Genomic DNA, 22,621 nt, shown 5'->3' with positions numbered 1-22,621 from the left:
TGACTATTGAAATACTGCCCTGTGTTACGGGAGAAGGCAGCCTCTCATGTTGCTGAAGGGAATAGAACTGCAAGTTCTCCTACATAATTTTTCTAACAGCGTTGTACTTGAGATATAAATATATTCAGTTCTTGAAGTGTTGGACACCTATTTCTGGACAGAGTAGCACAAAGTGCATGTAATTCTTGATCTGTCCTACTCAAAGGCCAGCGATGTAGTCCAAATCTAAAAATTTTTGTAGTACCAAAAAAAGTGTCAATTAAAATGAGTTGAAATTCACTCATTTTGACCAAGGACATGCAATAGATGGAAGCAGTTTCCTTCTGTCTGAGATGAAAAGGGGATGGTGTGCTTACCCATAGAGACCTTCAGTTCCCTTGCTTGAGGGCTGGTTAACGGCTGTGTTGCTTCACAGCAGAGTTGTGAGAGCTTGGCACGATGTTCAGACACAGAAGTACTGCCTTTGTTTGATTTAATAACAGGATCATACCTTTGTTAAATGTTGTAACTGCTTTTTTAATAGAGATAAAAGGAGGAGAGGAATATAAAAAGATGACTCTTAAAGCTGCAATGCTTGGCTGTTGCTAAGCCCTGAGACAAGAGAAGAAAATAACGAAAGTCACGCTCCTTGTTTTGTTCGTTAGGTCATGAGAGAGTGGGAAGAGGCAGAACGCCAAGCAAAGAACTTGCCAAAGGCTGACAAAAAAGCTGTTATCCAGGTAAAGGAAAATGCAACCACCACCTCACCCACGGGGGCTGCAGTTAAAATACAAGGGGTGCTGTGTGTGAAATAATTTTAAAACCTACTTCTCTGGGGACTTAATGTTATTCTCTGTTCTTGCTGTTGTTATTTTTCTTTCCAGCGGTTAGTGGCTGTTGGGTGTATCTGTACTTTGCAGCCAGTCCCTGGAACAGCAGTGCAGGACATCGCTTGTGACTGCATGGCGGGGTAGAATTTCGCTTGAATTGATTTGCCTTCAGTGAGAACCGAAAACTCGGTTCCCATGGGTGCCTTTCAAAATTTAGGCTGTCATAAACTAATATAAACTGCAGGACCTAAGCTCAAAGCAGAGATGGAAAATGTGATTTAAGGAAGAAATTGCCATCAGTTTTATCTGGAAGAAACCCTCAGCCAAAAATTATTTTATCCAAAGTTATACTATAATTCAAAAATTCAGACAAGCCAGACACTCCTTGAATCCCGCTGTGGCTGTGTCAGGTATTATTCAGTGCTGCTAGAATGATTTCAGTGCAAAACTGTAAAAAGGTAATGTTCAGAACCAGATTGCGTCGCACATTAGATCCCATGGCTTTGCTCTCTCTGCATTTTGCCCAGTTAGTCTTTTGCTTTATTGGAGTAAGTTTGGGCTCAATTTTTCTTCGTGGTGGCCAGTTTATAAGAAATTATAGTGACTCTGTTCAGGTTGGAATTTTTCCCCCCCCGGTGTAGATTTGCTTGTGTGAAGTCATGTTGGTGACTTGTGATGGCAGGGGGCATATGCTTGCCAAACTCCACCCTCCTCTAGGCGCAATTCCCTAGCGCTGAACCACTGTCTTAGGGGGGACAGATGAAGGATTCACTGATGGTTGTGTTGAATATGTCAGGAATATTTGATTAGATTAATAAAATAGGGCCAGGTGTTCAGGAATACAGGGCATCAGGAGTTACCACTGGAATCAGTAAAAGATGCATTCAGTGCAGAGTTCCTGGGAGCCAGGCTAGACTGACATGGGGGAAGATTTTGGTGATTTGCAGATGGGAGGTGTTAACATCGCCTGGTCTCTGCTGATGTGTTCATTGTTCCTGTTGAGATGGATGTTTTTTTCAGCATTTCCAGGAGCAAGTGGAGTCACTGGAACAAGAAGCAGCGAATGAAAGACAACAGCTGGTGGAGACTCACATGGCACGGGTGGAAGCCATGCTGAATGACCGTCGCCGCATTGCTCTGGAGAACTATATCACAGCTCTGCAGACTGTCCCACCCAGGGTAAGTGCAATACCACAAGCTCTGTCAGCTGTGTCAAAATCACTTATGTTCATTCTGGGGAAAAAGAAGGTGTGCCCAGATGCAGTCCAGCTATGGAGCAGTGAGTGCATGTTCCCCATGCAAGAGCTACTACACCAGTCAGCTAGTTGGAAAGTTAAAAGTTTAGACTTTGTGTGTACATAAGTGTAGGCACAAGCACACACCCCCCGTATATACCTGTAGATAGATGCGTACATACATAAAGTTACTTAAGCAAATAACATGGAAATGATTTGGTTGTTAGAAATAGTAGCTGTTCACAGATCCTGCAGAAGGATGATGAAGCGTCCCTTCAAGTGATGCACAGTAGGATACTGCATCATGTCGAGATGGAGCTTAAGGATGAGGGTGGTTGTGATTTTCTGTTGTATGTTGAACCGTTGAAATGTTTGGTGAAAAATCTTGTGAGGATTGTTGGATGGCATGAAGACATCACGCTAGCAGTTCAAAGTTGTCTGTGTTGGATGTGATGGCCATTGGTGGGTATAAACACTAAGTTCACAATGTGGATTGAATGGAATTTTTAATGACTTCATATCTGTGATGTTTGTATTCAATACCAAAATAACTGCTCTGTGACTTCCAGAAGAAGAGAATCTGCATGAACACTGGAAAACAGTTAAAAGTTTTATAAACCTCTCACCTCTTGAACACTAAAAGACTTTTGGGTCAGCAGTGTAAGATGTAGCCATTAGATCCTGAATTTGGCCTCACAGGGAATTACATCAATGCAGCTAACCTGGTAAAATTACTTATTTTAAGTGAATTTCCTTCTGCAGAGAAACCTGCATATTCAGTGAGCGTGGAAAAGTGATCATCGTCTTTTTTGATCATTTGATCTTTATCATGATCAAACTTCTTTCTCCACCCCATGGTGCAAAACTCTCTTGTTTTTACTGTGTGCCAAGTAAAAGAAAAATCCTTTGCTTAGGTAAAAGTGTCATGGGGAGTCTTCAGAGTAGTTTTATGAAGCGTTAAATCTGTATTTTGCAACATAGTAATTTGTGGAAAATGATGCTGGTCTGTGTTAAATTGGTAGAGGAGGTTGTTTGGTCTGAGTGTGAGATGTGTATTGTAACCTCTGACTATGGCGAGGGTGGTGAAGGGCTTGGACTTGAGTGTCTAATTAGCAGACAGATCAGTGAGTTTCAGGCTGGGATGCAGCTCCCTTTAGGAAACTGGAGTCTGTGGCTTAGAACTGAGAGTGAGATGAGGTGAGTGGATAGACTGGCTGCAGGTCGTGTTTGCCCTCCTGCAGTATGGTTTTGGGTAGTTCACGTAAGATGTGATTTTACATTTGGCTTTAGCCAGTCTGCTGTTGCTGTAAAGTTGAGCCTCATACAAATGTAATCCTGTCTGAAAAGTATCCCAGAAAAATTATTTGATTTCAAGTTGTGTGTGGATCAGGCTGACAGTTTGGTTTTGTAGGTATCTGAGGTTGTGGGAGGTGAAGATGGGGACCCCACATAGCAGCAGAACAGTCTCTAGAGCTGCCAAAATGTGCAACTTCATTCCTAGCACAAGGGAACTCGACCTTTCATGTTTGTGGAATGCAGATGACATCTCTGCTGCAAAAAAAAAAAAAAGTGAACTTCAGCTGCAAAAGTGAACTTCAGCTGCAGAGCACTGAGGGGCAAAAATGTTAACACTGACTTTGGGACCAGAAAAACCTGCACGTTATGCTTGGGTTGCTTGTAGTCAGCTCTCAGGACATTTAAATTAATGATACGTTTACTGTGTCAGTGGGAAAGCATCAGGCCTGACAGGCTGTGTCAAAAAACACTGTTTGATATATGACTCCAGTAGAAGTTTTGAAGGTACTGTTAAAATGCTGAGGTGCATCCTATATTGTGTCCTTACAAAAGCTGATCATTCTGAAAGGAGCAGGCAGCAAGCATGGAGGTAATAGTAGCTGAAGGTGCTACCAAACGGGCACTAATCTCAAAACTAATGGGGATGGACAGTTTAAAGAATAATGTCTTTAAACAGTTCCTTTGCCAGTCTTGTTGATGGTACTGTCCTTGCCTCAGCATTTTTAGGTTGTGTGCTCTGTAGTTACGGACAGTTTAGGCATGTGCCTCTGAACTGCTGGTCAGATGTGTGCCAAAGCGCGTGAAAAAACTGACCTTGAATTCAGCAGGAAGATTTGTCTGGTTTTATTGTGGGGCAGAGGGTGAAACCTGAGGAGTGACTGATGATAGCTGAACAGCCTAATGAATGAATCCAGTCCGCTAACTGCTTTGCAGAATATGGAGCCAGAAATCTGAATAACTCTGAATCCAAACTTTGGCTGCCTAGCCAAAGAGAAAATGGGATTAATGGAAAATTCAACTCTTGATACCCTAGCTGTATGGTGGTTCCGTAGTAAACTAAAAGTACATTTGATGCAATTGTGTTGTCTTTGGGAGAGTAGGTCCTAACCTTACTGGTGACTTGTTAAGTAATCTTACAAAAGGGAGGTTTTTCTGTAGTTCTCCAAAAATATTTTTAAGAACTCCCTTCCACAGCTTGCTTCAAATTACATGGCTTGCTTTTAGTGTGTTTACTACAAAAGTAGATTTTCAGTATTTAAAGTGATAGAGTCTTTTTCTGTGAAGTTATAAGGACAGAATTTGTGTTTAAATTGAAAAATAAGTTAGGCTTTTTTATTGAAGTGCATGCCTTCTGCACACAGCTAGGAGGGTTACCCTAAGTCTGATGTGTGTGTGTGTGTATATATATATATGTATGTAGATGTGTGTGTGTGCAAAAAGTATTTTCCATGTGCTGTTTAATCACTTGGACGTATTGCCTTGTACTTGAATTTGAACATTTCCCAAGATCTTTTGGACTTCTGGCAGACCACTTGAAGCAGCAGGATTTCATTTTACTCTTGAATGTTTAGAAATCCGTGACCAGACTTTGCCTGCAGATCACTTATCGTAGGAGTACAGTGAGTCTGGCACTCCTGGTGTCATCAGACTGATCATGGATGTGATGCACAGTTCTCCATGAGTGGCAAAATCCTGATCCACTGGGAACTCCTGTTTTCTGTATGTATACAGATTATGTGGTGCTTGTGTTCAAGGGGTAGGCTCTTCAGGGGTGCTGAAGAGAAACTTCCTCTGGCTCAGAAAGTTTCTGAGCTATGGACGGGAGGAAGCTAGAAGGCTGTGTGAGGAGAAGTATCATCATTTACTTGCTCCTTTGGAGGACGCTTTCCTTGTAGGATAGCAAGATATAGGACTGGGGGAACCTCTGATCTGGGCCAGTAGGGTAGTCATTATGTTCTTGTACATGCCTAGAAAATCAGCTGTTTTCAGTGCTATTCTAGCTAACGCTACAAAAATCTGGGAATCCTTTACGAGTAGCTTCTGTACAGGACCAAAAACTTTAACTGCAGGTTTTTTTTCAGGTATTATGCAGATGATTTCCCAATGCCAGTGTCAGAGGTGTTGTTTCAGAGTACCACTCTGGGCAGCAAGGGAGGCAAGGGGCATACAGAGATGAAATTGCATAGCTTCAAGGTCTACTAGAAAACAAATTTGAGCAAAACCAAATATTTGTACTGTCATTCTGCTCTCAGAAGCACTATCATGCAGGCTGTCCAGAAACTTAAAACTTGATCCTCATCTCTGATACCTGATACAGCTTAGCTGTGCTGCTATACTTCATTGCCTTTGAAAAATGGGGTGCAGCTGTTCAGTATCCAGTGTCAAAATATTGTATTGTTTCACCCTGCTTTTGATGGCCTTACTACAGAAAAGGAGGATTAGTGGCAGCTGGAACTAATATGCCTCTAGTTTTTAAAACAGTTGGAAATTTTCCCCTTCATTTTACAAGTTAAATAGAGAAATACAAATCCATCGTTCTTTGTGAGCAGATTGGTTCTGTATTTTGCTTATATTCCCTGTTTCATATGCATGTCAAATTTTGCTGGATTTATGTCACCCTGTTTAATCTTTGTTGGTCAGAAAGGCACATTCTCTGTGGGAAGCCAGTGGCAGGGGGCAAAGAGAAGCAGAAAAGAAATCCAGTTCCTAGTGGTGAAATAAAGGGTTTCAGAGCAAGGAAGCATATAGGAAAACTTTGAAAGGTAATTAAATAACCTCCTTACTTTGCACGTAGATTAAAGTGAGCATATAATCATTAAAATCAGTTTAAAATGCTTCTGTTCTAATTTGGCACTATTTTACTGAAATGTAAATTATTGCTGAACAGAGCAGGATCATTAAGATCAACCCTAGCATGTACATTTATCCATTTGAATTTTTTTTGCCATGTTTTTTTCGTTGTTGCCTTCAGAATTCCCTCTGCTACCTTTTGTGCCATAGGAACAGTGTCTGTTCATATGGAGAGGGCACAGTGTGGGCTGAAACTAGTCGGGTTTGTCTATTTGGACATGGAAGAGGAATCTGCAGAGGCCCTCGATCAGTGCCTCTGCGTTCAGGAAGCTCAAAGCCTTTCCCGAGTCCAGTGAGGTTGCTGTGGAAATATTCAGTTGGAGGCAGGCCAAAGCATTGCTGCTGATCTAGTGATAAAAATCTTCCTGTGCAGTAGGAAAGAGCAGTCCAGCTCTAATACTCCACCCTTTAGCTCTCCTCCAAACCCATATACTTACAGCTGTGGAATTTCTCACATACGCTTAATTTTGTAGGATTTTGTGAAATAGCGTGGATTTCAGCTCTGCTTTTAAACCAAGTCAGACTCCAAGAAATGTGGTCACCTAACTCCGTTTTCCAGCAGCTTCTGAGGCTTTTATGTGAATAAAACCAGGCTGTCTTTTTTTTTCCCCAGTCTGTGGGCTTGAGCATATGGTGTAGTCATACACCTAGGCTTACAGGTAGGTTTTTTGTACCAGTGAACTAAAGACAGAAGAGGCAATTCCAAATGGGTATTAAGTTTCTGCAAAACCCTGGCAGGTTCATTATATCTAAAATGCAAAGTTTTAAAAGAGTGAGCAGAAACAAAATTTCTCTTAAGGCCAACAGCATCCTGGCATGTATCAGGAATAGTATGGCCAGCAGGACTAGGGAAGTAATTGTCCCTCTGTACTCGGCACTGGTGAGGCCGCACCTTGAATACTGTGTCCAGTTCTGGGCCCCGCACTTCAAGAAAGACATTGAGGTGCTGGAGCGGGTCCAGAGGAGGGCAACAAAGCTGGTGAAGGGTCTGGAGGGTATGTCCTAGGAGGAGTGGCTGGGGGAACTGGGATTGTTTAGCCTGGAGAAAAGGAGGCTGAGGGAAGACCTTATCGCTCTCTACAACTAACTGAAAGGAGGTTGTAGTGAAGTGGGGGTTGGCCTCTTCTCCCAGGCAACTAGCAACAGGACTAGAGGACATAGCCTCAAGCTGCGCCAGGGGAGGTTCAGGTTAGACATTAGGAAAAATTTCTTCACAGAAAGGGTTATTAGGCATTGGAATGGCTTACCCAAGGAGGCAGTGGAGTCACCATCCCTGGAGGTGTTTAAGAAAAGACTGGATGTGACACTTAGTGCCATGATCTAGTTGACACAGTGGTGTTAGGTCAAAGGTTGGACTCGATCATCCCAGAGGTCTCTTCCAACCAGGTTGATTCTGTGATTAATTTGTCAAAGTTGACATTAGTTCAAATCCTGAAAAGTGAATAATGAGGTTGAATCAAATACTGTTGTCTTTTTATTCTGCCCCAGGAAGAGTCCTTGGGAGGGTAGGCAAAGCGGAGTTTTGAGTACCATTATAGCCATGTATTTGTGATGTGTGGGGTAACGTGTTTTCTTATAGATTAGCAGAAATTATGAGAAGGCATCTTTTAACTCCATGTGAAAGGTAGCTGGCTGGGGATATAGTTGTGTCTCACCCATGAGTAAAAGTCTTGCATTCATCCTAGCCAGCCTTTCTTGAATGTTCCTGAAATGAACTACTACTCCAGTGTCAAACATGAACCACAAGTTAATAACATAGCAGGTAAAATATATACCTAATACAGTGTACAAGGTATTCCTAAGAAGTGAATGAAAAGCAGCAATTGTTGCGCATTTCAAGAGTAGTAATCAGAAAGGACTGGAGATTGATTTTTCTCTAAAGGCAAGATTAAATATCACAATACATCATTGTGAAACTTTCCGCTCTGATTTAGAGAGGATTTTGATCAAAATGACAGGCCAGCTCAGAATTTCCCGTGGAAGTTCCATGGCACAGAGCCGGGATGTTGATTTTAAATACACAGAAGTGCTTTAATATGATATTTGTGTTGTTCCTCTGCAGTAAGTACTTTAGATTTCCATGAGGAGAGTCTGTTATATTTGTAGCAATCCAAACTGCATTTGATATTTCTATTTTCCAAGCTCAGTGAAACTGCACTGTTTCATCACTCCCTTAAAATCTGAAATAGTAACTAGGATCAATGTAGAGTTCATGGAGGGGCACCTGCATGCATATATATTTATATTTATGTATATGTATATTACTTGCTAGAAACTCTTTTTCAGGCATTTTAGGTCTTGTATGATTCCTTTATGGGGTGACCTTATCTCGATGCTGATGCCACCTGACATAAAGGCACTGGATTACAGAGTCAGTGGGGCTGGAACTTACCACTAGGTAGCCCAGGAGCCATCAGCGTTTTCTGCTTTGTTTGGGTTTGTGCCTTGTACAGCTGGAAACCTGTTAACCAGCTGCCAGGACTGCCTGGTTAAGCTTTCAAACCAGGGGGTTGCAGTACGGGTCCTTAACTTTGCCCTGGTGCATATATATATATGTATTCACAGGAAGAATTGTCTTCCAAACAAGAGACAAGGCACATTCTCTACAGTTTTAGGTAGAAAATCAGCTTTTTAATGAGGTATTGTCAGGCTAGGTAGTCTACGTAGACTGCATACATAGTCTGTGAACCTGTCTACTTTGTACCGAATACATTAAAGTCCCAACATGCTCACAAAATCTGTATAAAATAACACCTTGACAACATTCTCCAGCATAAACAGGATTTTAAACTAACAACTAAAATACCCACAGACATGACTACATCTGTTGGCCTGTCACAATAGCTTGTAAAAGGGCTACGATCGATCTGTGCTTAGTTTTAGATAAAAAACAGATGTTTGAATCTGCTGTGAAGGGGGAGCTTTGGAATGAGTTTCATGGGAGCAAATGGCATGACAGTGTGTGCTTGAAGTAGTCGGAAGCAGCATGTAATGGTAGCGGTCACACTGCTTCACCCTGCATTGCCTGCTGCGTACTTTATTAGATGTGTTCCTGTCTTTTTTTCTGCGTTTGCCTGACTAATGAGTGTGTGCCATAAGACTGGATTTAAGCTTCTTGCCAGCCAGTCCAGGATTTTGGAGTACTCAGTAGCCAATATTATTCCTAACTAAAGAGCATCGCTAATGAAATAATACACATTCTGAATTTGGTGCTGGATCCTGTTGCTTAGGAAGTCACTGGCTGTTCTTATCCCTGGATATGTGACAGTCGCCAGCAGTGTCAGCCAGGGTAAGTAAAAACATGGGGATAACAGAAGTCATGCTGGGAGTATCCTGGTCACTTTCAGAGGAAGACTGAAAAAAACCAAGCCAACAAAACAAGTAGACAGCTGAAAATAATGGAATTACGAGGCTTAGGTAGCCCCTGGTGGCTGATACAAGTTAGTTATTCTGTGAGGTGTTTTTTATCAAGGTGACTGCAAACAGGAACACACTGAGTTTTCCCTGGCAAAACACGCAGCAGAATTTCAAATGCTAAACCCAGAATTTTTTAATGAAGCTTAGTGGTTGGTACATTATTGATGAAGAGCAAGAGGTGCCAAGCTGGCCCCTGGGATGTGTCAGACGTTTGTTCTTCTGCCATAGACAGTGTCAGAGCTGAGGCCTCAGGAACTTAATTTAGTTGATGATAGCACCACTTTCATTTATAATTTAATCTGAAGGTTCCTTCCTAGGGTTGAAGTAATAGATGGCCCTGGATATAATAGCTTCACTGCATCTCCTCAGCCTGTGGAGCCTTCCCTCACCTCTGTACTTGACTGGTCATTGAGGCCCCTCTGCTCTACCATCGCAAGCATTCTTATCACCACTCAGTGTACGAGATTTGGGGGCAAATCCTGCTGAAAGTATCTCTGCAAAAAGTACCTCACCCCACCCTCTGCCTGCGTGAGTGGGATTTTTAAGCAGAACAAGTTCACTCAATAATGACATTTAAAAGAAAATGTGTATGAAATACAACACAGAGGTGGGACTTAGGGTGAGGTGCTTTTGCTGATCTGGAAATTTGTTAAAACTCTTCAAGCAGTAGGTCTACAGTTATAGATACTGAGGAAAAAATGATCAATTAATTTTTTTTTATAACTATCTAAGTTACATTCAACTGTAGAACTTGGTCCTCGTTTATGGTAACCACCACACTCAGGTATGCGAAGCTGAAGCCCAGTGAAGAGCTGTCATTGCCTGTCACCAGCTCTGGCAGTTTCCCCTTCAGCCACAACCCTGAAGCCATGCAGCCGTAGCATTGCTAAGTTGTTTAGAAGGTTGGAGGTCTGACCTGATCCACTGCGACTGGGACTTGCAGCAAGGAAGCAGAGCTGTTTTAGTGTACATCAGATGTTCAGGGGATGCCATCACCTTTTGGTTTTTTTTGATCAGTGTGGAAATGACCCGCTGTATTACCTTAACGGTTCAGGCAGGGCAAGTTTCCTAAAGGTCACAATAAAGAAATTTTTTGTGATAACAAGTCTATATGCTAAGACTTCTAATCCATTTCAGCTTCCACTTCAGGGGAGCCTGGGTACATATATATCTCGGGTCTCAATGTTATGTTCAGGGAATCCTATCGTTTCCATAGGTGCCTGCATCCACCCTAGGAACTTGTGTGTAGTGCGGCACCTTGCTTACCAGGAAAGCCTTGTGCATCTGTGCAAGGTGACTGAATGCTTCAGAAGGACGACTTAGCTTTGAGTCACTTCTTGTTAGAATAATGTCACAAGCTTCTAGGCAGTGTGGGATCACTAGATCGATAGTTACCATCAGGGTTAAAATGTGCATATGGCTAGTTTTAAAAACAAAACACTGAAACACTGTAGGCTTGTATGCCTAAATAGAGTGAGTTTCTAGTGTGGGGTGGGTTTTTTTGCTTGAGAAAAAGCAAAGTCTCTGCACCTGCAAGGAAACACCTTGAATTTAATATTCTTTCTGCATTGTCCTAAACTTGAATTATGGTTTTCTGCTGCCATCACAGGGAGATTTCTTGGCCAGACATGCCAGAGGCATGCCTATCCTTTTCTCCTTTATAGTGATAAGTTTGGGACATTTCTCAATGTTAGAAAAGGCACTGAAGGTGGGCTGCCAATTTACCCAAGTGACTACTACTGTTAGTGGTGTTTGACAGGTATTTTCAAGATTGTGATCCTATTAACAGGTCTACTTGTGACTCTTAATTTAAAAGTTTCATTGACATATTGCAATGAATACAAACACACTGAGTGAAAACAAAATCTATGCCCTTGTGGTGTTAGACATTGCACTTAAACTGGACTATCTCTTGAAGAAATAGAAATTACTACTTTTGTCTCTGCCCTAACCTGCTATCTTGATGTGTCCTGGGGGCTTGGAAAGCTGAACTGTCAGGAAAGGTAATGACATTTTCTGTCTTCAAAATTTTCTTGTTGTTGTTAAACTTTCTGGTCTTCTGGCCTTTGTTCCTATAAAGCTTTACAGTTGGCATTTCAGTTTGTTTGGCCATTACCACAATGTTGTGAGGATTACTTACTTTCCAGCATTTGTCCACAGCTTCTTGCAACCTCATCCCAGGGTGCTTGGCTTTGGGGCTTGGGGTTATTTTCCTCATGAATGTATTTTCAGTCATGGAGCTGCTAAGTTTAATCCTCTGGCAGGGAGTGGTTTCACATCTCTCTCTTTCTGTCCGACAAATCTTCTTCAAATAACCTTTGATTTACTTTTCTCAGACATTTTAAAATCTGTTGCTTCTCTTAAGCTGAAGAGATTCTTAAATCTTTGAGCTCTGTAGCTTAGTATTCATCTCTTGTGTAAATGTTAAATTACTTTAGGCTCTATATTTGTCCATGAATTTAAGTCATCTCAAAACATCAACTTCACCCACAGTTTTTCCTGCTTTGGAAAGCTGTGCACGGAGTCTCTGATGCTTATTTTGTCACTTCCCCACCCTCTTCCCTGCCAGTGCCCAGACCAGCTGCTCACCACTTCTGCTCATTCTTTAATCTACTGCACAGTAAGGTCACCTTTCCCTTTCTTCTCACCTGCCTCAGCTTCACGCTTTTCACAGCTTGGCAGCTTCAGGTAGGATGCACAAGCACACAACAGCACAAGCAGAGTTGGGCCGGAGGGAGGATTTCCAGAATCCATTGTAAATACTGAGTTAAAAATTAATGTCTTGGATGAATGCTAGAGAACACTTCACTGTTTTGGCACTGTATTATTGTACAGATCAGGAAAGTACATAGAAATACTCATTTCTTAGTCTTCACTGCTCTATCAGTCTGTGTATATTTTCATGATCCCTTCAGCTACACACCTTTCATAGAATCATAGAATCATTTTGGTTGGAAAGGACCTTTAAGATCGAGTCCAACTGTTAACCTAACACTACCAAGTCCATCACTAAACCATATCCCTAAGTACCACATCTACACGTCTTTTAAATAGCTCCACAGATGGTGACTCCACCACTTCCCTGGGCAGCCTGTTCCAATGCCTGATAACCCTTTCAGTGAAGAAATTTTTCTTGATATCCAATCTAAATCTTCCCTGGTGCAACTTGAGGCCTTTTCCTCTCATCCTATCACTTGTTACCTTGGAGAAGAGACTTAACACCCTCCTCGCTACAACCTCCTTTCAGGTAGTTGTAGAGAGCAATAAGGTCTTCCTTCAGCCTCCTTTTCTCCAGACTAAACAACCCCAGTTCCCTCAGCCACTCCTCATAAGACATGTGCTCTGGACCCTTCACCAGCTTCGTTGTCCTTCTTTGGACTCGTTCCAGCACCTCAATGTCTTTCTTATAGTGAGGGGCCCAAAATTTGAACATGGTATTCAGGTGTGCCGAGTACAGGGGGACGATCACTTCCCTAATCCTGCTGGCCACACTATTTCTGATACAAGCCAGGATGCCATTGGCCTTCTTGGCCACCTGGGCACACTGCTGGCTCATATTCAGTGGGCCATCGATCAAAACCACCAGGTCCTTTTCCACCAGGCAGCTTTCCAGCCACTCTTCCCCAAGCCTGTGGTGAGAACTCCAGATCATTGATAAAGATATGAATTATGGTTTTCTGCTGCCATCACAGGGAGATTTTCCTTTGTTTGTATTCAATTTCTTTTGTTTGTATTCCATTATATGCCTTAAAGCATATATTTAATAGTTTTTACTAATTAAAATCATCTGCAATATATACATAGACTAAGATTTTTACAAAATCTGGTGCCCAAGCCAAGTACCTTCAGAAAAACCAAGTAGGTAGCCCTTATTTCTTATGGCTTTTCAGTCAGTTGTGTATTCTGGATGTGTACTTTCTGTACCTCAGCTCAGTGGTTCCTTTCCACTGTCTTTTCTCCCTGGTGGCATAGCAGTAGAGACAGGACAGGAGCGTCTTGAATTTTTTAAGTTTTGCAGTCAAGTCTAATGATTATTCCTTGGCTTAGATAGAGTAGTGCTTTCACATGGTCTTCTGTGCAGCTGTTGGGTGGATTGCTTTCTGATTTTACTGTTGATAAAACTTACCAGTTGTAGCCTTTTTTGTTGCTAAAGTTTAACTGTGGTTGACAGATGTTGATACTGGTTGAGTATTCAGCGTAGTAGAGCATAGATGGGGAATATTTGAAATGCTTATGATGAAGCCCAGGTTTCAGGAGATCTTCTGAGAGGGATTTGCTTGGTGGTGGTGAAGGTTGCAAAACTGGGAGCTTGGATCATGGGGGCTTCCTGACTTGGGGGAGGGGAAAAGTAAAGTCTGATGGAGAGAATTGGAGCAAAGCTCAAAAGAAATCGATGTTGGGTATCTGTTAACTAGCATGCTAAGGTGGCGCTTGCTGTCTCGTTGGGCCAGTAGTGTAGCAGTTACACAAGAAAATGCAACAGCCAAACTTCTTACGGTCAGGGAGGAAATCTGAATGCCCTCCCCAGGGACCTTATCTACTACCTACAATTACTATTTAACAGTGTATCCTGCCAAATGGGTTGAGTGTGGATGTTCCTTATAGTAGTCAGATCTGTGTTCAGAAGATAGCTGCAGGCACTGGCTGGCCAAGTGGTCTGGGATACATCTCTGGTGCAAGGAACTAAAACATGTGTTGGTCTAAACTGATTTTTTTTTTTCCCCCTATTTCTTCCCTGTAGCCTCGTCACGTGTTCAACATGCTGAAGAAGTACGTGCGTGCTGAGCAGAAAGACAGACAGCATACTCTCAAACACTTCGAACATGTCCGCATGGTAGACCCAAAGAAAGCTGCCCAAATCAGATCTCAGGTAATCCCCATGGAGGGTTAATGGAGTTGTGTTTGTTCATAACCATTGTGAAGTTTTTGTCATCCTATTTTTTAAAAAATACCCAACTCCTTTCTGTGGACAGTGTTACATGCAATAAAAAATAATATGTTTTCTGGCAGAAGATTAAGGCAAAGTGATGTAGGAGTAGGGTGGGTATAATTTGTCTTCTGAGAAGAACTGAAAAACAGGTTTTCTGTCTGTCCAGACAGTGAGTCAGTCGTGGGCATTTCCTGAGAAGCCCTCCACAGCATTAATGCCCAGGGCCTTTATTAGTGCTTTGGTAATACATAAATATAAATAATAAAATATATAAATATAAATAATACCTCTGGGAAAATGTCAGTAATAGATCTAGTGACCACACATGGTTATGCTTCCCTCAGCTGAAGTGGCAGAACCAGAAGTGGTGTAGCCATCTGACTGCAACCGACCTTTCTATAGTCATTGCAGAGGTACTTGTAGTGTCTATAAATGTGATTACTGCGATGCATTCGAGTTTAACTTGTTCTTTTAAAATACGCACTGTAGTTCATGGCATTTTAACTGCTGAGTGTTACCGCAGTCCTCAATGTGTATGTTTTGGAACAGCTTTTATGTTGCCTTCATAAATTGTGGAGGGTGAAAAAGCAAAGAAAAAAAGATTGAAGATGTAGCTGGCTTTCAAAACAGCAATTAAAATGTAGCCACAATGGATAAGCCGTAAAAAAAGCGTACAGTAATCTGCAGAATCTGCTGCTGTTCCCTCTGCAGGGTGCAATGGGAAGCGCTGTTCCAGCCACAGCTTTTGAACTGATTGGCATCGCTAAAAGCCAAGTCAAAACCATATACCTCCCAGAATTGCACAATTTGCGTATTAGACTTCTCAGACATCTATTCCAGCCAGATTTCTACATTGAGATCATGCTGTCTTGAAATTGCTAGAGTTCTAAATGTACACTTCTAACTGTCTTCTGCAGTGACAGTTCTTTCGCTTGTCTTAAACATTAAAGCATGTCCTTTTGCATCTAACATGACTTTTTAGTTTCTAAACCACTGGATTATTTAATAACAAAAATCAGTGAAATTTTGCAGGCTACAGATTGTGTGGCAGCACAGGTGAAGAATGGAAACTGTCATTTAAATACAAGTGCAGGGTATTGCTTAGTATATCATCATAGGAATGAGTATTTCTTTAGTATCTTTGCTTCTCGAATTGGTCAGAAGGTTGCGGGAAGGATCTGTTCGTGAAAATTTCTTTCAATGGAAAATGGAAAACAAAATAGCTTGTTCAAAAGCATAAATACTGTATTTGGATTTGAAGAAATCATTCCATTGTTTCATTAAAATTGCTATCTGCAACCCGTTTCCTTTTTAGGCCTAATTGCCTTGTCAGTCTTCTAAGTCTTCTAAGATACACCTCAATCTCCCTTTCTACTGAAGAGAGGTGATACTTGTGGAGGTTACCCTGGGGGCGCATATGTCATGGGATGTCGTGACTCAACCCGTAGCAGTGTGTGGGAACCTGAGGCAATAGAGTTGTAATCAGATGAGACAATGCAGTAATGTTCTGGTTGGAAATATTTTTGTTTTCAGCTGAAAATGCCTGCAAATGTTTTTACCAAGAAAACTGAAGCTTTTTTCAGAGAGCTGTTTCTTTTTGCAATATTAAGATAAAGGAAAAAAAACTAAACAGCTGAAACATTTTAATCTCACAATCATTGCTCCTCACTTGGTTTACGTGTTATGTGGAAGCTTAGGGGTATGGGCAAATGTAAATGTTGTTGAAGGGTAAATGAGGCTGTGGATTTCTGCTACAATAGCTGCTTGTGTACATTCTCTGCCCCACAGCAAATGTAAACCCCTACTTTAAATTACTGCATTCCCCTGGGATTTCAGGTAGTTGCTGTGGAAGAGCATCTAGAACACTATTTTTGTAGCAGCTGTAGGAGAGAGGTGAATTTTGCAATGGATTTGACGGTTTCAGTACACAGAGCCTACTGAAATCTTGTACCTAGCACAACTGAAAACTGTCTTGCTCTCTATAACCTATAAATTTTGTGATAATGTAAAATTAACAGTAGTATTCCCCTCCTTAAAATACGTTTATTTCCGTAGGTTATGACACATCTACGTGTGATATATGAACGCATGAACCAGTCTCTCTCCTTCCTCTACAATGTGCCTGCTGTGGCAGAAGAGATCCAGGATGAAGTTGGTATGCAAACTACTAATGTAGGAAAAGGGAAATATTTCTGTGATGAGAAATTACCACCGAAAGCTAAAATATAGCATCTTACTTCTCCTATTGATACACTGTCCCAGATGAAAAATAGGAGAGTAAACTTGCCCATGTTCTTAAATTATAAATTAAATTATAATGAATACTTGGAAGACAAATCCTGTATAACCTGTGCAATGGCATCATCATGTTGTTGTAAATGTCTTCCCTAAAATATGTTAACTTACATTTGGAGCCTCCATGGTATAGGGACGCAGCTATTGACAATGAGATTTAGTAAATCCTTCCTGGATTTGGATATTTAATGTACGTGGTAAGTATTTCCATTATCTGATGTAGACATTTTGGAAATCCCTCAGCAGAAAAGCTAGTTGCAGACCCAAGCATCTGAGAAAAGCGTAAGTATCAATTGGAAGTTGCTAAGTGCAACTTGGCAGTATCTTACTGGTCATGCATTTGGTTCTTGGTTAGTTGGTCAAATGGATATCTCCCCTCCTCCCATTATTTCCCGCACACAGGCTGGGCTGTGGATCAGTCAGGTAGCAACAGTCCTACGTTGCATCTTCCTTGAGTGCTGCCACAGCAGATAGCTGTGAGGGAGAATGGTCTTTCCTCCCTTTCAAGTTCCTGCCCTTGGCTGTGGCATTAGTGCAACAGAGAGATCTCTGTCACAGCACTTGGACTCTGCTGTGTGCTGCTATTGCAGCAAGGCAACTTCACTTAGACTATATTAATTTCAGATATAGCCACAGCTCTGGACATCATGTTGCTAATGAACTTCTTTAAGAAAAATAATACATGGTTGAACGCAAAGGCCGGAGATGAGACGGTCATGGTCTTTGGAACAGCTTTTTTCGCAAGATGTAATACTCTGCCAAATGGCAGTTAATGGATTAGTTTCATAAATAACCAACTTCAGCTGACTAAATAAATTATTGATTTCTTTAAAACACAAGGGAGGGAGGCGTGCCATTGCGGTAAGGATTAGGATGCATTTAGGACACAGGGAGGGGATGGAAAGGGAGCAGTGGTGGATTCATTTGCCCAAAGCACAGGTTAGGAAGGAGATGTGCTTCTACTTGTGAGGTAGTTTGAGAGGGCTGGGGATGAGATCAGGAAGTTGGGGAAGAGGTTGGGAGGAAACTAAAAGATAGCTAAATTAGTAATTAACCTTCACCATGTGTTTCTGTGCTCCACAATTACAAGGCACAATCAACAGTCTCAGTCTGTAGTTGTAGAGAGCTGTTCAGGAGGGAAAAAAAAACACCTTATTGATCATTTGAAAGCATATCGTTTCTGTAGCAAAAGAGATGCTGATACTGTTATTAGATCTTCGACACGCTCGGTTTGTTTTCTTTCTGCACCACTATCATTCTCATGGGCTTTTTGCTTGAAGTTTCAATTTCTTCTATTCTTGGTAATGTTAATGCTTGTTGGTGAGGACATTCTTCTAAATTTTCTTCTCCCTCCTAAATACTGAAATGGAATGGTTATTTCAGAGGCTTTGAAGTGACACAGGAGCAAAAGTCTATTAACTGCTAAGTGGTTTACAAAAATCTGACTCCTAATCTCAAATGTAATACTAATTTTTAGGGGAAAAAAGAGCCTAAAATTAGTAGGATATTATTTCCTAATAAGATGAGAGAAGCTAAGATATCTCAAAGAAAAAGTCTATCACAGTCTCTGGAGTACTTTTTCCCTACCTTGATTTTTTTGTGGTTTTGGGTATACTAAAAACTCTTCAAAGCATGGCGAAGTTTAAAGCAATGAAAAGTATGTTTCTCATACTGGGAGTTATCAGGCAGCAAAAATTAAAGCAAGCACTATCAAATTTGGGTTCTACTAGATAGAATTGTTTTCAGTAAAGAGAAGAAAGCCTGTTTTCTTTCAGTATCAACATTCTCCTTGTTGGTAACACTGGCTGTGTACTTGGTTTTACATACTGTTTTTAGTGAGAGTTTGTTGAGGTCATTCCCATCTGTTAAGGAGACAGTGTCCTTCTAGCTTTGAGCACTGATCAGTCTGTTTCAAATTCTGTTCTGAAATTATTGAATTTCTTAGTCTCTGTACTCCTCCTAAACCCATGGAAAAGGAAATCTATACAGCTGCGGAATCTGAGGAAAAGTAAAATACTAATAAAATTGCACTTTGTAACATTCCCAAGAAATATTACCACTCTCATTAAAAAGACAAATGTTTCATTAAATACGTTTGGTTAGAACCATTGACTTAGAAAGTCTGAGTCGGTGGAAAGGTTAAAAAATAACATAGGTAAGAACATCTCACACACACAGTGTCTGAATAATAAATTACATGTAAGGAAGCATAGTAGAAAGTAGTTCTTCTCTTAGGCTGGGATGCAAGTTAGATGGCTGCTGTTTTAGTTCAGTTTTTTTGTTCATTATACTTTTGGTTTCCAGTTTCACACTTTACTGCAGAGTTCTTAATGAACAGTTTTCACCTTGAGGAATGAATAATCTTTGCTTTAGAAGATACAGCTCTGACAAAGGTAGTTTTTCCCTAAATTGAACAAGTAGTTCTGTGAGCAGCAAAATGAATGAGATCCTTTCCTGTGAATTTGTACCATGGGTTTAATTCCTCTTATATTTAATAAAGTTCTGTTTTTTACTAGATTTTCTCATTGCTAGAAATATTATGCCCTATTTTTGCACAGTTTTTCCATTATTAGCTGTTGACAAATTTGAATCTCAGGTTTTGGGATTTGATTATTTTTTTAGAAACTAAACTAGAAATACATTAGAAGTTCCCTTATGTCTTCCTGACAGTCCACTACCAAAGGTTCATCTGTGAGAAACAGGTGATGGTCTGTCATTGGAAAGTATATGTGCCTGAAGATAAGGTGCACACTTGTAATTTCTGTCTGTTATTTTTGAAGTCTTTATGCTGAGCAATGAATTTGAATTATATGAAATAGATTCTAGAGTTATTCCTGGGGTGTAGCAGCTGCATAGAGTATGTTTTCTTCAACAATCTGAAGATTTTTTTAATTCATGCTTGGTGAGCAGATGAATCGCAATCCAGCAGCTGGACATTTGAAGTTCCTTTAAAATACAGGATATATCTGAAGTTTCTACCTCAAAAGGCAGGTTAACAGCCGTAGTTTTAATGTGCGGAATACAAAATAAGAAGTCCAGCTTCCACACTAAAAGCAGCCTTTAAAACTTCTGGTTATTTTCAGAACTCATGCAGAGATGGTGGCTGGAAGTTAGGGTAAAATTTAAGAGAGTTGTAGTCCTTATCTGCAGATGTTCATCACCAGTTGATGTCCATTGGCTTAAACAGTAGATGTCTTGATTTGAGTATATAGATATGTAGGAAGTTCCACAGCACTCCGAAGGATAGAAAGCAGCACTTGCATGAAGTGAGGATTTTTTTGCTAAGCGTTTGACCAGTGTGTAATGTGCAAACGCCCCATTAGGGTGACCGGCACGTATTGTAGCAGTAAATTCCAGATGTAAGGAATTCCAGTGAGGAAGAATACTGCTGGCTGTCTTTTCTTCCTGTTGGGGCAGGGGAAAAAGGATCAGTGTATGACTGACCTTGACTGTTATGACAAAGCTTGGGAAGCATAAACAGGTCATTTTGTAGGAGACCATTTGGCATTCTGGCTGCAAATGATTTCTCAAGGGGCAGTGATGTAAATATGCTACAAACCAGGTTACTCTTGGCAACTGATGTAGTTTTTGGTGTTAAGTGGTGTTTCTCACGGGCAGGAATATGCCCCATGAACAGGAGAGTGGCACAAAAAAGTCTGAGAAGAGATATTTTTTTGAACACTGTAGGTGAGCAGATTATTTCGTTACCTTGGTATTTGTACTCACCTTTTCCTTCTGATAAATCTCATATACTATTTAATATGTACAAAAACTCAGGGAGAGCAATGGCAGGCTTTAAGAGAAATCAGCAATTCCTTTGAGCACATCCTGCTTTAAATCTTCATTTGATTAGACTGCTTATCCGTGTATGTAAAAGGCAATTTATTACTGGGAGTGGCACAGCAGGCACAGCTTCTGAATCAGAAGCTACGTCAGAGCTTTGTGCATCAGTCAGATGGGCAGGCGGTGAGCTGAATTTTTAATTCTGTCTTTGCTGCTCTGTTTCCAAACTGATGTCCTCAGCTCCATGTTTTCTAGACCACCACGGATGAAATATTCAGCACCACCTACCGCAGCAGTATTGGAACTAAGCTCTGGAACATTCAGTTATGAGCAATAAGTAAGAGAATATGATTTCATCTGTCCCTTGACAAATAAAATCAAGCTATTGTTATTTTATTATTCTCTTCCACTGTGCCTATCCCATTCTTCTGCGGCATGTTCTGGATGCCACACTCACATTATATAGCTGGGAGAGAGCATGAACACAAGCAGACCCCAGATCACTGCTTGCATTCAAATGCATATGGTGTACTGTGGGTCATGTGATATTTCAAGTATGTGTGTGCTCCAGCTTAGCATGACAAAAATTGAGCAAGAGAGGTTTGCCTCTTGGCATTTGGTTCACAACTTCCTGTGAAGTGTTTTTTTTAAGTATTTTTAGAAAAAGCTGTAAATATAGGACAAGCTGCAGACTAAAGATGTCTGAAGACTTGCTTTCTTTTAACCCTTCCTCTTTAACCATTAGGTCCCTATACCTGTCAGTCTGCACCTGTGGAGGGCAAAGTTACCACTACCTCATCTGGTTCTGGTCTTTCAGCATTTGTAAGACTAATTGTTGATTTCTTGTTTCTAGCTGCTGATTTTGACCTGTAGTCAGTCCACAGCCTTGCTGCATTTCTTGCCATGAGTTGAATTAGGATGCTGTTCTCCATTCATTCTGTGGTATCCTTCTTAAGAAGTTTTGAGGGTGTTAGTTTGCTTGCTGAAGGCAGACAGTCCAAAAAGACAGCCATTGTGGTTTGGAGATTTATATTGCAAAACCAAAACACACCCTTGGGGGATTTGCAAAAGCAAATTCCATGTCTGGCCTGTTTAGTGCCATTTCTTTTGTGATTGTTTTCTTCATCCTCTCCCTTAAAATGTTATGTTTTGAATATGTAATTAGTAATGTCTTTCAGACTGCAGTGGGACTTCTCGGTGTCTCGTTTTTCTGTAACTCTTCGTTGTACTTTCTGTCTTAAGATTTAGCTGAAGGGAAGAACTCTACCTTCAAAAAATATTTAAAATGGTGAAGCGATGCTTAGGATTTCTGCACCTTTATTTGAAGTTAGATTGTGATATTGAGGTATCAGAATGATGAAGGAAAGTTGGCATACATTAAATGTGTCAATAGCTTGTTAAAAGGAACTTGTAAGGTTACCAGGGGTATTGGAATGGGATATACCGTACAGAATGGTATAGTTCATATCAAGTAAGAACAGTAATTACCTTATGACTCAATTTCAGTACATTACACTAAACAATTCTTAAAATTACTTGTTGGTCTGGGAGGTGGCAGTTCTAGTCTGCTTCATGGGAAGCAGTTCTAGTCTTCCTCTTGGACTAGAGGCAAAAGTACTGGTAGCAGTTACATAACATCAATTGCATCAAGTATCAGAGTGGTTATAATGTCTAAATTTTTTTTTTCTGGTGAAGGAAAACAGGGATGTTGAAGCATGAGTAAATGAATAAGGACTCTAGGATTCATCTGTACTGGGACAGACCAAGTTCAGTGAACTGGCTTAGAGAAAGCTGAGGAATTGTCATCAGTGGTGCATATCCTCAGGACAGTTGGGTTTTGCACCAGTTGACAAACCTGCTTAATCCAGTCAATGTAAATCCTCCTGGGTCTGTCTACAGTAGCATTTTAGCTCATATAGGAGTACATTTTGGTAACAAATCTCTTAGTCATCCCTATTTACTGTGGTGTTCCACTTCACGACTTCCTAGTGTAAGCGTGGGCTCTG

At 40.9% G+C, this 22,621-nt stretch overlaps 1 protein-coding gene across 5 annotated transcripts in view; it reads left to right on the top strand.

Annotated features, from left to right (window-relative positions):
• The window catches only part of APP (amyloid beta precursor protein), a 222,271-nt gene that overhangs the window by 155,401 nt on the left and 44,249 nt on the right, over nt 1-22,621 (top strand). For 4 of the 5 annotated variants that reach the window (XM_068417788.1, XM_068417780.1, XM_068417773.1 and 1 more), the window contains 4 exons: nt 645-719; nt 1,830-1,988; nt 14,349-14,477; nt 16,593-16,692. In XM_068417788.1, the coding sequence (XP_068273889.1) occupies nt 645-719; nt 1,830-1,988; nt 14,349-14,477; nt 16,593-16,692 (463 nt within the window). The remainder of the gene's footprint in view (nt 1-644; nt 720-1,829; nt 1,989-14,348; nt 14,478-16,592; nt 16,693-22,621) is intronic. The other variant, XM_068417764.1, reaches the window with a different exon arrangement.

This window comes from Nyctibius grandis, chromosome 2 (assembly GCF_013368605.1).
Source record: "Nyctibius grandis isolate bNycGra1 chromosome 2, bNycGra1.pri, whole genome shotgun sequence".
NCBI lineage: Eukaryota > Metazoa > Chordata > Aves > Nyctibiiformes > Nyctibiidae > Nyctibius > Nyctibius grandis.
The sequence above is the reverse complement of the archived record's forward strand: the minus strand, read 5'-3'. Positions and strand labels throughout refer to the sequence as shown.